General features: G+C 30.4%; 1 protein-coding gene across 1 annotated transcript; it reads right to left on the bottom strand.

Annotated features, from left to right (window-relative positions):
* Nucleotides 1-2935: 2935 nt before the first annotated feature.
* Nucleotides 2936-10150, bottom strand: LOC25501018 (LOB domain-containing protein 19). Its single transcript, XM_013589563.3, has 2 exons — nucleotides 9623-10150; nucleotides 2936-3502 (listed from the first exon to the last, which is right to left on the bottom strand). The coding sequence occupies exons 1-2, from the start codon at nucleotides 9932-9934 to the stop codon at nucleotides 3164-3166; spliced, it is 651 nt and encodes a 216-aa protein (XP_013445017.1). The 5' UTR covers nucleotides 9935-10150; the 3' UTR covers nucleotides 2936-3163.
* Between the last annotated feature and the right edge of the window lie 8219 nt (nucleotides 10151-18369).

Below are 18369 nucleotides of genomic sequence, written 5' to 3'. Positions count from 1 at the left end.
AATATGCAAAGAATTTTTATTTGTTCCTACACTGGATGCTAGTCTGTGCCCTGAAAATTAGGATATGTGGTAACCCGACTGTTAGAATGTACTGTTAAATGTTATCTGATATCCAACACCAATAGATTTCATAGCTTTGACGTTTTATCATAATTTATTCATAAATAAAAAACAGCATTTTGAATTTATACAATTGTTTTTGGACGAATGGGACTGTTTATATAATTCACATGTGACATCTGATTCTTTTTAAACGTGGTAAATCATCTTAACGCCATCAATCTTACCCTTTTGATGGCTTCAAAGCAAACATATGCTCACATGCTTTAATCTTGCAAATAATTATGAGAAATTTTTCCAGAAGCAGTCAGTCACAGACAACTTGTCCTTTTTGTCATAATTCAATCCTATGATTGAAACCAATATCTTTTATTTTGATCAGCGTTGGCCTGAATGAGAAAACTTACCTGATGAGATCAAAGTTGATTAGTTTCTCATTTTGTTATATTGTGGCTTTAACTGAGATTACAGAATTGTTCATCTCTGGTCCTAAGTTGTTTCATTGTTTCCCTTTGCCAGAGTTCATAATTTATTGTTTTATACTCCGCTGTTATGTTTATTACTGAAGAATGTAAGCTGTGAAGGCATTAAGATTTGGATCTTAGTTACTTGACTGATGTCTATCTCTTACGAGTCTCGTGCAACTTATCATATGCCAATGAAAGTGTTAATCTCATATCCAATGTTATGTTGATTGAATGCATGATTTGTAATGGTACGGATAATTTCTACTTGTAGTTTATATTTGTTATGATATCTTAAGATACAATTTGATAGATTATAACATTATAAATCATTGAAAACGTGTATTGTATCTATACTGAACAGTGTTATCCTGACTTGAATGAGATATAAAGAGGTGTTTTATAATTCTTAAAGGCTTGTTTGGATCAGTGGTATAGGGTGAAATGAAATGGAATGAGCGAATCATATTTTGAAAAATAAATGTTTTAATTTTATCCGACTCCATTTTGTCTTATTGCATTCTATCCTCTACCACCAATCTAAACAGACCCCCAGTATCTAGAACCTTCCTAATTATTTGTTAGTTAACAATGTAGAAATAACTGGAATTGTACTCTCCCATGGATTACAAAACAATAATGCAGAACTTCTTAGATCTGCACTCTCCCAATTTCCAAGGCCACAATTTACTTATCAGAATGCTGACAAAAGTAACTAGCTGCTAACAGAATGCAACACAAATGTACTATCAAAATTCGACTAATTTTAAGAAGCTAACTGAAACCACCTGTAGAATCTTTTAGAACAGTAACAGAGGTGGATCTCAGAACCTGTGGGTGGGATATACACTTGATAGTTGATACAAACCATTATTTGTTGAGTATGTAACTCTTAATTGATTGAAACCAGGTAACCAGGAATTGATCTTGCTGTTCCCAAAGCAAGTAGGCTTCATTGACTCTTCCCTAATCTCTAAAAGTGAAAATGTTGAACTTTAATATCCCTGGATCAGTATGTTGCTTCTATAGTAGAAAGTTACTTGAGTCTAGAAAATAACATGCGAGGAAGTTACTGTGGATGGCAAAGCAAAAGAGACTTGCACGAGAGTGGGATACTTAACGGTTGTGGCTAGTTTTCTGCAGGAGTCTGGTGCGGTTTGTTTACTACGAAAGGAGTGTACTCTGACTGGTTTTCTGTCACGAATGAAACATCTTTCAGGACAGCTGTAGTTTTTGCTTTGGGCAGCAACTCGGAGAGTAACCAAGTTATGATTACAATAATGATAATCTAAGAAACCCAGATACATAGCACAATACCGATACAAAACTAAATGAATGTGATAAATTTTTAAAAAAAGTTATTATACGGCTTAGATTTGTTAACAAAAATTCATTCACAAGCAAATGCACAATGTTTGTAAAGAGAGTTCATACACAAACTATGAATATGATTCGTCTGATCTAATCCATTGACTATTGATCTGATGGCTGAGACTTGTTGAATGCATGGATCAACTAGATGGTATTTTGAATTGATTTAATCCAAATCCAACTATTGGGGTCTGTGCTTTTGGTGTAGTTCCAAAGAAAGGACTCCTTGCATTAATTTGTAGATTTAATTATGTTTGACATTTCATATTTTTCACTCTCTTAATGGATCTTACTGTATGCATGAGTGCTTTTTGAACAAATGTTTATTGCAGTAGGCACAAATTAAGATGTCATCGAAAAGGGTTGAATTAAGCTGAGTTTCTTTACTTTGACTTGGTAATGATTCTTTAGAAGTTTGTGAGGACCTTGTTGTCGTAACCCACCTCTTATTCTTTACTCCATGTTTGTGATGAAATTAGTATAATAACAGACATGATCAGAAAGTTGCATGGAAGTAGTCTTTCAGTAACTTATTCTTCTCTGACAGGTGTTTACGGTCTTATTGATGAAATAATTGCAACAGTTTGATTATTTTTCTATTGTTGACGATATTGTTATATCAACCTGATGGTCGTATTGAACTATTACATTTGGATGTTTCAGAATCAGTTCACCAGATACTCATTTAAACCTGATAAAGCATTTTCCATAGAGCATCAGCATTCTATTGTATCATGATATTGTGTGTTGAAAATAGAGTGTTTCTAGCGCTCCTCTTGCTATGATAGTTCTAAATTGTGGCTGCAATGACAACTGCGGTCGAATATAAAGATTTGAGGTTTTCGTAACAGCATTGCAACCTGAATTGGTTGCATCAGTTGCATTTGTTTGCCTTTAACTGCAGCATTTGTTTGCATCGATATGACTATTTTCTTTTAGCAAGTTAAAATTTTTTTATTTATTTTTTTGACAAAAAGTTAAAATCTTTTTGATGCCAATGCTATAAAAGGGCCAAAACTAGTTACATTATTGAATAACTATTTGTTTGTCTTTAATCAATAAAAGGAAATAGAAAACTTATCTGCAAAAGAAAGGGCGCAATGTCCCTAGTTTGGTTACATAATTCTTCATGTTGAAACTAGTACAAACCGATCAGGTACAATTAGTAACTTGCTCAGGAAATTAGGTGAAGTTATAATTTCATTAGACAATTCCAAAACAAAAGCTTCAACATTAAAAAGAAAGAAAAATTACAAGCTATAGAAACCTTAGTGAGAATTAGATGGCTGAAATCTTACTCCAGGCAAGTACCTAGAGACAAATTCTCGAGCCAAAGCTTGGAGTTCATCATCATCAAGTTGTTGATCTGATTGATTGAAGAAGCTGCTCAAGTCCAATGATGAAAGTGGCTGATGAGGATCAAAATGCATGGACATGTTAGAGGCACTGTGCATGTCTGCATTTGTTCCCACGTGATCCGAGGAGGAGTGAAAACTTGGTGAAGAGCTTTGAGGGTTTGGAAGCGATGGAGCGAGTGAGATTGGGAGGCGCTGCATTGTCGCAAGAGTGGCTTGAACATAGGTTAACTCTGCCTGCAAGCTCATAACCTGCACCATACAAATTGAATATAATAACTCAAATTATTAATGTGTTTTGCTTCTGATAAGGCATCAAAGATTTATTGTATTCCAATGCACTCAACTAAGGACTAATCGCTATCGCCATGGGTGGCTAACATTGTTTTGACGCCATCGAAAGGTGAACCTGGTAGCACCAGATCGACTCTGGAGTGTCAAAGGGTTTGGCCTTGCGACCACTCAGGTTAGAGGTTATTTCCAGGTTAAGGCATATCAAACAATTTCGATGTTTATGTTAAAGAAGACAATTTTAGTACTGAAAATATATACAAGTAACCAGTGATTCATATTATTATTATTTTTTTTTTTAATAAGACTAGGCTCTTAATTGGAATCATATGAAGTTCTTAAACAACTTTAGAATATAGGAATTCTACTAGTATATGAAAGGGTTATGAAGTCCAGACCCATTAAGTAAATTATTCATATCATACCAGTGTTGTTTGTTACTATGTAACAAAGTCAAAATTAAATGGATTTAACTTAATGTTTAAAACACAAACAATACGTAAACAATGCATACATTTGGAACCTCAAATTGGAAGATATCATGATTTTGTTGAGAGAAATTAAACAATATTCAATACATGCACATATCTGACGAAGAAGCAGAAGAAACGTAAATTCAATTCCTACAACACTCGTTCTAAGGGTGAACCCAAAGGTGTTTGAGCTACACCTTATCTTCTAGGCCGTATTTTTTGTTCTGTTTCTTATTCTTCTTTCTTTTTTCTTTGATTTTTGAGGGTTTTGGTTTGGCCTCCTTTTATATATATATATATATATATATATATATATATTCCCTTTTTTTAATAATATATTATGAGTATGCAACAGAGGATGGAGATATCTACCTTTCAGATTCACTTTGATACCTCAACTATTTTTTGGCCTATCGAAAAAAAATACATGCACATATGTAGACCATATAAGTAGTTTTTTTTTTTCTTTTCTTTCTAGTTGACTCCTAATTGTAAAAGAGTCTTGCTAACTACAGCCCTAAGGGCATGTTTTAAGATTATATTAAATGAAATTTTACAAGTTGTTCCTTTTGTCAATGCAACAATTACACTTTTTTCTTAATACGTAATTACACAACTTTTTAATACAAACTAATTTTAATACTTTAATCAATGCCTATAGACACTAGTTAACATTCTCCGTTATAAATAAAATAGAAAATTATGTGGCCAAATTAAGAGTAAATAGTTATATGACCAAAATATATTATTATGATTCTCTGATTAAAAATAGCTTTTTATGTTCATAAATTTTAGCTCAACCGATAAAAATATTGATATTATTAAACAAAACATTAAGATCGGTATTTGAACTCTAATTTCTCCATTTAAATACGTGAATTTTCATCGACAATTATTACCATCTTGTCTATTAAAAAATAACCTTTCCCCAATTACAAAACATGCAAATGATAAGGAAATGTCAGAGTTGAACAGATAAATAAAGATTTATACATTTTGGCATATACACTCCAAATTATGTACATGCATGTGAAGAATACTCTTATTTGGTATTAAGAGATAAACTTCAATATTTTATTTTGACTGCTACATTAACACTACTAGTTCAAAAAGACATAATCAATCTTATCCAAACAACTTTTCCTTGTTCTATACTTCTATTATTGGGTAGAGAATCTTGAAGTGAGTACTTAATTCGTATTTGGTTGGTAACTTATCACTTACACAATGGAATCCGGCCTAATTAAAAGATAAGGAATCTATTGGTGTTAAATTGTTACTTCCTCTATAGTAACTAATCACAGATTATTTCAGGTGGATGAATATCTAAAGAAGCACTCTTCCTCAATTATTATATCTTGGAACTTAGATTATACAATGCATTTTTCAAAGATATGGCAAAGGTTTCTATGGTATCACGCATAAGATTATGTAACTTTATTTAGTACGTTAAACAATTACAACCTTGCTTTAACTAGTTCACATAGACTTGTCAAAACTAAATTGATTATTTTATGTCTTTGCCTAATCAAAACTTATAGATGAAAGAAAGGGTCATGTTAACTAAGGATACTGGTTAACATATTTTAGAGATATCTGTTTGCATTTTTTTAAAAGAAATTCTAAATTTGACTCCTGTGTATTATGTGAGTATTAATGTCTTTGTAAGTGTTGAGCATTTTGATAATATACTTCTCTGAAGTTTTCTTTAAACAACCAATATTTGTTAATTGTCTTTTTGAAGTAGCAATAATAAGTTGTATTAATAATTAACAAATGGCACCAACGATGCCAATACAAGAGTAAAAATTAACAAATGTTTGTTAATATTTGTCAAAAAAAAAAGTCTGTTATATTAATTGTTAGCATTTTGAATCGAATATTCGATCTTCTTATAACTCCATTCTTTAACTCCCTTGTCCCTGCTAGAAAACCAATTTTATATCCCCTAATATAACTTCTCTGGAATATTTTTATTTATTTTTAACTAATTTAGTCGCTAAAGCTCACACATTTTAAATGTAAAGAAATGGGGTGTCCGAGATTCGAACCCCGATCCCTGCATATAATATATAATATCTCTACTAGCAAGCTACACCTTAAAGTGCATTTAACTACTTTTTAGTTATAACTTGCTAAAACACACCTTCTAAAAATTAAGTGGATGTATTCTAACAAATGCATGTAAGAGTTGCTAACATACATCCACTTATTTTTTAGAATGTCTGTTTTAGCAACATTCACCTTAAGGTGTATTTAACAACTTTTTAATTTTATTTTTGCTAAAACACTCCCACATAAAAATTAGTGGATGTATCATAGCAAAACCATATATATATATATATATATACACACACTTACTTTTGAGACTTTTTTTAGTACAATATAGTTATGAGACTTTGATCCATTGATTGAAATGTGATGGTTAGATAAAGTTATCTTAATGTAATATTTTCATAGTCTGAATTCCTAAGTTTACTAATAAATTTTGTATAATATCATAATTATAAATTAAATTAACATGACAATACACTTTAGTTCTAATTTGACTAATGAATATCGGATAATAATGTCTCACTTGTACAAACAAAAACACCATATGGTGACTATTATAAGAAAAAAAATTAATATTTTAGATTCATTCATTAAATGATATATGTGGTCTATAATGAAGACCATATACACTATTAATTGAATGAATCCAAAATGTAATTTTTTGCTTATAATAGTGACCGGAGGGTGGACATTAATTCTATATCCTTTTTTTTTTTTTGTAAACCGTGTCTCCTTCACACATAACTATGAAAACTAATCTCTCAAGCATTGTTGGTCTAAATTGGCTGCAAATTCAAGACTGGATTCGAATCCAGAACCTTAGTTAATCTAAATTCCTTTTTTTTTTTTGAAACACTACTATTATGTGTTTTAACGCTGTTGCATGTCCATGATTTAATTCGATCTTGGCTAATCTAGATTCCTTTTATTTTTTGATACACTACTATTCCATGTTCATTTTATAATATTAAAAGATACAATGTTTTCGATAATTGAGGTGTTACCTTGGTCTTTATTAGCCCCATTTTTTTGACTCATAGTCTTTAGCCCGATAAAACAAGATAAACATCTACTTCATGATTTTAGATAGTGAATTTAATACTTAGGAAACAAACATTGCCTACTATACTATTCGCTAATATACAAATGTATTATGCATAGAGAGTAAATCAAAGCAAGTGTATCAAGAATTTGAAAGTCAATACTAAAAATATTTGAATATTTCTCGAGCTGCTGAATTGCATTGCTTGTTAGCTCCGGCAAGCAACAGACAGTCCTCCGTAGTCAGCCATACACAGTTGGCGGCTTCCACCACCACCTATCTCTTTTAAAATATTGCATGCTAACATGACTTTCATAATATTTATTATATTCATTAGAAATTTATACCTAACCAAACTTTAACAATACATTATTGATTTCATGTCCCAACATTTTGATGCTAGTTATATACTTCCTTATTTTTTTTTTAATTGTTGGTTTTCTTTTTGTTGTTAAAGATCTCTATTTATATGTTGTTTTCAAGAGTCCAACCTCAATAAAATGGTAAAAATTGTATGGTTCTACACTACTTTTAGTAAAATACCATATTATTTTTTTACAAAATCAACTGTTCTACTAAAAATGGACCCTAGTTTCAAAGTTCAAAAGTTACACTAATTACTTCTTTTATCAATTATGTAAACTTACATTAGTGAATATAAAGGGTATAGATATGCTTGAGCTTGAGTATGTCAATGAAAAATAAAATTATATTTAAGATTTATTTATTAATCTAAATTAAATCTTAAAACACATGTGAAGGAGTATCTAATTAACTAGTGTTTTGGTAATGTTTTTGTAAACCATAATGTAAAGGTAGTATATATTTTTTGGACTCAAATAAGGTTAGTCACTAGTCTACTTGATTATAGATACTTGGCATTAGAGTTTAGACCATGAAACATAATACCTACCTACACTTATAGGGGTACCCTAGTTAAGTAGCATCCATGTAAAATATGGACAAGCTAACAATCGTGTGAAAGCAAATAGTAGATTGTACTTCTTCTTATTCTATGAAATATTCTAAAGAGTAAGATCTTGACCTACGAGGAATGCAAACAGTGATTATTGTCATGCGACAATACTAGAGTGCAGGACTTCGCACCACGGTGCACGTTAGCATGATCATGGCTATGTTTAATTGAACCATGAGTCAATACAACTCTTTTTTTTTTTTTTTTTGAGAGAATGAGTCAATACAACTCTATATTCTTCTTTGTTGAGCATTAATAATTAATAATTGGGTTAAATATATTTTTATCCTTATACATATTACAACTTTTCGTTTTAGCATCCTTTAAATTTTTCTTTAACTTCTAGTATTTTTAATCACCATTTTTAATCTGTACTTTTAAGTTAACTTATATGTGGTCTTCATGTTTTTGAATGAAAATTTTCAAAAATGTTTAAAATATTATTAGAATTCCTAAAAAACAACTAATTTTTTTTTAACAAAATATTAATTAAATATGAATTTTAAGCGCAAGAAACAGAAAAAGTTTATATTTAATTCATATTTCGTTAAAAAACTTAAAAATTTTTGGGAGAGATTATTATAATATTCAAAAATTTCTGAAAAAATTCTATTTAAAAATATGAAGGCTACACAAGTTTTGACATAAAAGTATGGACCGAAAATTGTGACTGACAATTTTTTGGGACTAAAAATGGAAGAAATTTTTAGAGAAACCGAAAGGAAATGTTATATATTTATAGGGATCAAAAGATATTTAACCCTTAAAAATAACTGGTTTTAACTAAAAGTATCCCAGCCTAATGCAACGGTGATTACACAATAAGTTTAATTTAGAGTCATGTTAACCGGTGCATCAAGGATATATGTTAAATATTTTAAAAAGTAAACAATTAATAAGTTTTATGTTAAAAAATTACTTTTTAATATTTCAATATATTTATTGAATACATAGTTCCTAAGATAAAATTTCACTTTAAATAGTGCTTTTAACATTTACATTCTCAATCAATCATAACGACCACATTAAAATGCTTGACTTTAATTATAATTATTTTTAAAATCATACAAATGATTAATTGTAATTTGCTATCACTAAAAAACTTTTCAAACTTAATGTATAATATACACACTTTACTACATATTCATCAAGATATAAAATAAAGACACGCCTATATATAAGCAAATATCAACATAAGTATTCTCACGTCTTGAATACCTCAAGGCTTTAAAATAAAAAATGGCAATTACCAAAGTAAAACATAAAGAGAGGAAGTTACTAGGGCACATATTCTTTGTGTGGAGTAATTTTCTTATCACTTTCTTAACACATAATGTTGGGTGTACTCTAGAAAAGCAACAACTCCAAAGAAGAAAAGATAAACTCATGTTTGATTTGTTTCTATACACTTTAATAAAGTTTCATCCATTGATTTCAAAATATGTGATTAACACTTAGAAATATGTGACACTACAATGAAGAAAAATTAAAGGAAATTATATGTATATTGAAATAAATTTTTTAAATAAATATACCTGTTGTTGAAGTGCAAAGATGTGAGCAACACAACCATAAACAGGGTCTCTAGCCCTAGCAAGAGCTTCATAGCAAAGAGTAACAACAGCATCAAGACGTTTATGAGCTGGAATACGCATGAGTAACTTAGAGGCATTACTAGCACCAAACACTTTATGAACTGCTGCAAAATGAACCGTTCCTTGGTCTGAATCAAAATATGGTGCAAATATGCAACCTTTTACACACTTTCTCCTCAAAAACTTGCAAGCACCACAAGGCCCACCACCTCTTTGATCACTTCCACCAATCTTTCCTCCACAGTAATCCATTTTTTTGTCTCACTTTTTCTTGTTCAGGGTTGAAGTTGAAACAAACTCTTGTGAGTCATAAAGAAATATGTATATATAATGAAGGAGATAAGATGTTGGGTTTGTGTGTAAGTGTTGCTATTGTTATAACTTGATTTTGATATATGGAATGAATGAATGAATGAGTAATGAGTGAGTGCTTTTGGTGGTGGGTCAATCACTTGAGATGGACTAGACCTAGTTGGTTTAATTTTCATTTTGGTAAAATGTTTTTATTTTTATTTTTATAAGATGCATTAATGAATTAGGACAATGCAAAAATTGATCTCTCGACTTGTAAAATTTAAATATATAACAAACTCTCAAACGTTTACTACTAAAAAGAAATAATTAATAACAAAAATTAGAGGTGAAAAAAAATATAATTCTTTTAGTGACAAAGTTAGAGATAAACTTCATTTTCCCTCTCTAAATATAATTTTCATCCCTATAAATTTTGAAGTAGTATGACGTACTCTAATACATTCTCAGTGAATCTTACAACACTCATTTTTTTTTGCGGTGGCCGGGGTTTGAACCCGGATCTTGCATATATTATGCATTGTCTATACCAACTGAGCTAAGCTCACGAGGACATCTTATAACACTCATTGAGTTGATAGTTTTTTTTTTTGAAAGATCATTAAGCTGAGAGTTAAATACCATTTTATCTAAATATTTTTCTTATTCAATTTTAATTTAAAAATGTTGTTGTATATACAATGATTTTTTTTTAAGAAACATTATGTTATTATTTTTTCAAAAAGAATTATTATATTATTATTATTGAAAGGCTTATATATATATATATATAGTAGTGTTAGTACTTTAAAGCCACGCAATATTGTTTGTAACAAGGGAAGGGAATAATAGTATATATAGAAGGAAAGAAAAGAAGAGGGTTTGCGTGAAGCAAAGACAGTGTTACATAATACATATGGTGACATTGCATCACACATAACATACCTTCTTCTAATTCCAATTCCAACCGTCACACGTGGGACAAACATCCTATGTCCTAGTAAATTTTATCTTCTTTCTTATCAAAAAAAACATGTACTAGATTCAAATTCAATAGAGTTGTAATGTAATTCTAAGCTGTCACCTCTATGCTTTTACTTTTATTTTTCCTGTTCCTAAAAATGACTGAAAAGAAGTGTAGCTAATCCAAAGGTGAATGAAACGTACACTGTTGTTGCCCTATGGTTCTGGTAATAAAAGGTTTAATTTTCTTTCACCACTTTGTAGCAGGGCCACTTCTATTGTAAGATTCATGTCATGCTTCTCTGCCATGATTTTCTATGCAGTACGAGATTAATTTCCTTTGGAATAACGCTACTCTTCTTTCTCTTTTACTTTTTCTTGTCGTTTCAAATTCAGTATCAAATATGTGGTTGGTTTAAATTATTTTAAAGTGCATTTTCATTTTATTTATTTGAGCATGCAAAAATATTGGCCAAAAATTCTCTAAAAAAAAAAGTATAGGACAAAAATAGGGGTGCACTCGAAGATTCAATTAAATTGACTAGAGTTTTTCAACGTTGGAATTTAAACCGAACCAAACCAATCAAATTTGGCCTCTAATATGGGTTTGAGTGTCAACTTTTTGTCTTTTTTTTTTTTTTTTTTAATAAGCTAAATTAATTCGTCCAAGGATTAATGATAAGATTAAATTGATATATGTTACTACAATATCATTTTTTTTAAAACTTTTTTTAAGAACATCTAAATTGGTACCGGAAAAAATCGAATCATGTGGATACGTAGAAACCCATAAGTATCGTTTTTTTTTTTCTACTTGTAAAAAAAATATTTTATCGAATTCAATACATATGAAATACTTTACAAATACACTTTGATATGTATCTTAGGAAAAAGGAATGGTACAAGAAAAAAGGAAAACAATGGTATGAGAAAAATAAGTGAATATGCATATGATCCACTTAACAAAAAGTATTTAGTATTTACATATTTGTATGATTATAAAAGTATTTACATATGGTACAAAATAACTGTTTAGATTGATTAACAGTATGATCCAGGCTAGCCCATACTGAGAAGAGTGAGGGAGAGGACTAATTATGTGCAAATTAATGAAGTGACAATGAAGCACAAAATATCATGCTTGTGCTTGATGTGATTACTATTAGAACACATCGAGTCACAACACAACACGGTCAAAGGACACACCAATTGGGTGTTAGTGGTGTCACATTGGAAGGAAGCAAGAAGAAAAGTTATGTGCATAAGTCCTAAGATTGGATTGAGATCATTGCGTCTTAGCGTGGATGACGTTTTCATGTCTGTCCATCTAATGGATATGCAAATATATTCATAATAGATCAAATTGATGTGATACATCAGTAGTAATTAGACCATTTATCATTACATTCATGAGTTTAACTCAGTTGATATGAACAATGTATAATATATATAAGGTTTGAGGTTCAAACCCCAACCACCACAAAAAAGATTAAAAGACCATTTATAAAAAATGCTAAAGAGCATCTTACGTCATTGATTAAGAGGATTAAAATATAAATATTGTATTAACAAATAGTAAAAAATGATGAATTTCTTTTTTAAAAGTTAAATATTGTTAAATCCAATACAAATATTTTATTTTTAGTTTATTGATTAATACCACAAATTCGTCCTTGAATTTTGAAAAATCGGCCAATTTTGTCCCTGAATTTTGCGAAATATCAAATTAGTCCATGAATTTACAAAATGTCAATCAAATCAGTCCCTCCGTTAAGTTGGTCTGTTAACGGAGGTGACGTGTAACGTTAACCTCTGACAAAGCTTATCACGTCAGATGTCACGCAAGCAGGGACCAAACTGATTGATTTACACAAAATTTCCAAGGACCAAATTGATGGATTTTCAGAAAATTGGCAACGACTATTTCTCTTCTTTGTGATTAACGGCTCTTTCTCCTCTTCCTCATTAAGGACTATTTATTCCCCAAATATATAAATTTGGAATCCTAATGTTATAATTCCTTACATAGAGTTCAAAATCCCCAAAATTTCTTCCATGAATTGATGTCAAATTTCTTCCGCAGTTCAAAAAACTTAGAACCCTAATTTTTTTGATTAAATTCGTAATTCATAAATCAAGTGGTCTGCCTTGTAGATTCGGTGTTCAGAATTGATGGGTGGTGCGCGAATGGGCAAAAACAACTACAACAACCGGTATTCATCTTCAAGCTCTATGTACAATGATGATGTGAGAGAGCTTCAATGTTGGTGTCCTAGAATTTGTGTTGTAAGAACAACAAACACTGTCAATAACCCAGGAAGGTCTTTCTATGTTTGCCCTCTGCATAAGGTTTGTTTAACAATGGTTATTTGATGTATGAATGTTTTGTTTAAATTATACTGATTTTGCCTTTTGCCTTGCATATCCATCATTTCGATCCTCAAATTAGTGAAAATACGATCAAATAGGTCCTTGAATTTTCACATATCACTGTGATCCTTGGTGCATACATTTGCTCAACAAAGTAAAAAGTAAAAGACAGACACTTTGATTATAAAAAGACACACATTTGCATATCATCATAAGTCATATATTTGATGTTCATAAGTCACTACATAGCCAAAAAAATAAAATTACATAGCCATCAAGTCATCAAATCATTTGATGTTCTTAAGTGATTACATATCCAAAAAAGCATAAACTAAACAAGTCCAAAAAACATCAATTAAACTAGTCCAAACGCATAATTTAAACAAGTATCAATGCTTTGGAAATCCTGGAGTTGGGATAAACTCCATGTATTGGCATTGAGTAGAAGCGAATTTTGGATTTAGAACTCTAATAACTCCACGAGCAGTTGGATTTTGTGGAGCAGGACCCCTCAGTGGTGTTTGTTTATGCATGTCATTTGAAATCACTGGTCCTCTCATGCCATATCTCCTTGTACTCATTCTCTGCAAATAAAATCAATCATATCAGCCCTTAAATTATAACAAAATCCGTCAAATTAGTCCTCAAATTATGTCAGTAAGTCTCGAATTTTTACCATTTCCATCAATTTAGTCCTTGTAGGTAGCCACGTGTACAAGACAACAGAGCATGCAAGGGACACATCATCACCACTAACGGAGCTTTTGGACGGAGGGACCATTTTGATGGACGTTTGTAAAATTCAGGGACTAAATAGATATTTCGCAAAATTCAGGGACGAATTTGGCCGATTTTTTAAAATTCAAGGACGAATTTGAGGTATTAGTCTTAGTTTATTTAACAAGTGCCCCGACTATATTTATTCGAAATAAAAATTTCTCCAACTATTTAATACTTTAACTATTTAATCGGAAGTTTGACTCCTACTCATTGTTGAATGTAAAATATTTAGGTGAATACTTCTAAGATTTGGATGTTAGAACATTCACATGGTAGTTCTTAATAGGGACTCCTTAAATGGATTTCATATGTACACATCATTTATTCATAATTTTTTAATAAACGTACATATTAAGGATTCAATGACTCTAATGACAATACACTAACCAGAACTCCCATGACAAAAAGTAATTAAATAGATCCCACTAACTTTACATCATTAAACAAAACTAATTTATATATATTGCAAGTGGGACCAATTCTTAAAATATTACTTCTTTTGCAAGTGAGACCAAGTAGTACATATATTATTACTTCTTTTACATGTAAGATCCGTTAGTTGCCTACGAGAGAGAGTCCTTATAGAGTGACTCATTCCTTAATAATGACTCATTTTTTCTTCCTTCAATAGGAGGTCCTTAACAGGGAGTAATTCTTGTTAAGTAAGGACCCCCCATTAGAAATGCTCTTAGGTAAGTATTCCTCCCCTGATTATTACGTGTCATGTCATTTTTTTATATTTAAATTCTTTTAGAATAAATTTAAATTTGAACTGTTCATCCTACATGTTAAAACATTCAACAAAATTTACGGGTACCAAAGAGTTATCCAAATTTGTAATGTTAGTTCGGTTGTTAAAATAAGTCTAGTATGATGGTCCTATTGAGCCAATATTTTGTTGAACCAAAATGGATTGTGAATAATGTTTATGAAGTTTTGATGATAATAAGGTATGAAAAAACAATTTAATATGTTAATATTTGTTCAAGTGTGCACTACTATAAAATCAAATTCTGACTCTCAAAGTTAAGTTCTGGTTCTGAAATAGCAAGACTTTACAATCATAAGAAAGCATCAGAAGCAAAGGAGAAGCTATTGAGACTTGGAAAAAGATCCAAAGAAAGGTCAACCACAAAGTCAATGCTCTGATTAGAAGAAGTTTGTCTCTCATGAGCTTATGATGTAACGAAGACTCTGAAGGATACAAGCACCTGAAGATGATGTCAACAGTTGATGACTCTGATTCAGTTTGAGGACCTGAGCAGTTGAATAAAAATAAAAAGACTTCTATCATTTTACAAGTTCCCTTACTTTGTCAAATTATATAGCGCACAAACGATACACCGTAAGTGTATGGCTATATCGGTTTTAGTATAAAAGGTTATCGAATCCAGAGAGACCAAATTACAAGTACCGCTATCTGTCGTTTCGTTGTTTATCTAAGGCTAATCTCAAACTAATTTGTTTCGCACGGAAAAATAAAGTAATGAATTTAATTTAATAATAACAACGAGAGGCCGGAATGTAGTTCTTCTCGACCGTTGATACTCACAAAACGGTACTTTTATATGTCAGAAATCGAACCTTGTAATTGCCCGATTTCACGTGGTACAAATTATAACTTCGAAGTCCTGTTTTGAAAAATAATCAATTCTTATTTGGAAAAGTAATTTTGAGTAGAAAATCACTTTAAAGGTACAGTTAACTTTCGCGTGTACGTTACCGGATTTTAGACTTATAACTATCAGCTTCGCGTGCACTATTATAATTCAAAAATCTCTTTTTGGAAATATGAATTTTCTAAATTAATAAAAAAGTGTTTCCGCTGTGTTTAAAAATTAATTTTCGAATTTTCTAGAGTCAGATACTTTTTTTCACTCTTTCGATGCAAAATAGGTATCATGGTGTTTTTACTTTCGTAGTAAACTTTTAATTTGAAAATAGAATGTTCGGACTAAAAATAGATTTCAATTATATAAAATACAATTTGTTAGAGTATCGTTGGTACCATAGTTCTCACATTCCGAACTCAAAATAAACTATTGAGACATAATTAAATTATGCACTAAAGTTGACTTTGATGAATTCATATTAAAAAGGTCGGTAAAGAAAATTAAACCTGGCAATTGATGGATACTCTAAATAAAAAAGGAACAGCCGCGCAGCAACAGAGAGAGAATTTGAAAACGGCAATTCTTAATTGGAATTGAAGCAAACAACATGTAGAAGGGGTGTCATGGAAAGATGTTAAACATTCAAGGGCTATCAACATGCTTGATGAGATTGAGCAAGGAATGTTGAGTTGATCAGCTTAAAGAGGCGGATGCATTAACATTCATTGATCGGTCTAGAGACGAAATGGCAAGAAAACTCAAGGTTAAATGGAGAGGCGTATGCAGTGGCGGATTTTGAGTTATTTTGTTGGGTACCAAACTTTTATGAAATATATATTAAACTGTTTCAAAAATTAGGGAAAAGTATTAAGTGGCCCAGTGATTAAATTTGCTTGAAAACAGAATGGTAGTTGCAAGTTCGAATCCCCAACAACTAAGAATTATTAATCATAATATGCCTAATGTTGTATATATAGAAAACTTGCGGGTGCCATGTTTCTCATGGGTCCCCAAGTAGATATGCCACCAGACGCATGCAAGAATACTCATAAGCAACCTGAGAGACATCTTTATACTAACAATTTAGAGTTTTTAGAAATAGCCTATTTCAAATTCCTTTGCTCTAAGGATGTCCACCTCATCAAAAGCCTACTTGGCATATGTTCCTAAAATTCCTCCTAATTTTTAATACAAGCTTAATAATTTTAATTATTATTAAAAACCATTTTTTATTTAACATTAAATTGTACATAAAGTAAATAGTTGGTTACAATCAGATAATGATTAATATAATTACTGTTTCGATTAAAATTTATATTTTACAATAAAAATTTGAACGTTACAAATCAAATAATTATTAATCTAATTAGTATTCAATTAACATTTATATGTAACATTCAAAATTTGGTTGGTTACAAAATTATAATAAATAAATTGAATAAATTATATTTTAAATTTTGGGACGTTACACTAAGGCATTAACCTACTAATTAAAAAATTAATTGTATTAATTAGTTTTTAAGGTTATATAATTAATTTTTGTTTGTTACAAAAGTATATTACATAATTATTTATAAGATATTATTAAATTAATTTTCAAATGTTATGAAGTTAATTTTTTGTACGTTACATGAAATATAATTTAATCGTTTAAATCACATTTTATAATATTAAAGACGTTGATAATATTAATTTTAAAACTGTCAAATTGATAATTAAATTATATTAACCGTTATGGTACTATTTTTCTATATAAATAGTAGAGATTTTGGGTATGAGTACACAACAATCACAAAATGTAGTTATTCGTTTTCTGTTCTTTGGTGCTTGATATTTATATTCTAAACTATTTCTGTAATTTTTCTATTGCAAAGGAAAATGTCAATGAAACACAACTTCATCTCTAATGTTTCGCCAAGAAAACAATCGTGGACATTGGTTGTGAGGGTTGTTCGTGCTTGGTTTGGTCAAGACTAAAAAAATAAAAAAAACTACCATTTTCCATGGAGTTGGTTCTAATGGATCGAAAGGTACATTTTTCATATCATTTTTTTTTTTGTTTTTTTTTTAGTATTTTTTGTTTAAAGTATAGTGTTCTCATCTTTTTTATCTAGGGTGATCGAATTGGTGCGTCTATACGAAGAACATTGATCTACAAGTTCAAGGAACAACTCTAAGAGGGAATGGTGTTCACGATTTCCTCATTTAATGTTGCTAGCAACAGTGGTTCGTATCGACCATCACGCAACGAATACAAACTGAATTTCACAATCAACACAAAAGTCAAACTATCTAAAATTGTTTTGGTCCCAACAAACATGTATTCGTTTACACCTGCACTTGATGTTTTCAATGAATCTTACGACAACAACTACTTAGTTGGTAAGTGACTATAATTTTCTTCATGTAGATTTTTTTAAATATTATTTTTGCTTACAAAAATAACACAATAATTTATATATTGAATTAATAAAATGTTTTGTTTAATATGATTCAATTGTACGTTATATTCTTTTAATAATAAATAGTAATTTGATCGATATTTTAATGTGTGTTATATATGCAGATGTAATTGGAGTCATGATTGGAGTTGGAGTTGAAAGAGAGTACGAAAGAGATGGTGTAAAAACTAAAATGAATGTCATTGAATTGGATTCAAATGGGTAGGTT

Source organism: Medicago truncatula, chromosome 8 (assembly GCF_003473485.1).
Source record: "Medicago truncatula cultivar Jemalong A17 chromosome 8, MtrunA17r5.0-ANR, whole genome shotgun sequence".
In the NCBI taxonomy this organism is placed as follows: Eukaryota; Viridiplantae; Streptophyta; class Magnoliopsida; order Fabales; family Fabaceae; genus Medicago; species Medicago truncatula.
The sequence above is the reverse complement of the archived record's forward strand: the minus strand, read 5'-3'. Positions and strand labels throughout refer to the sequence as shown.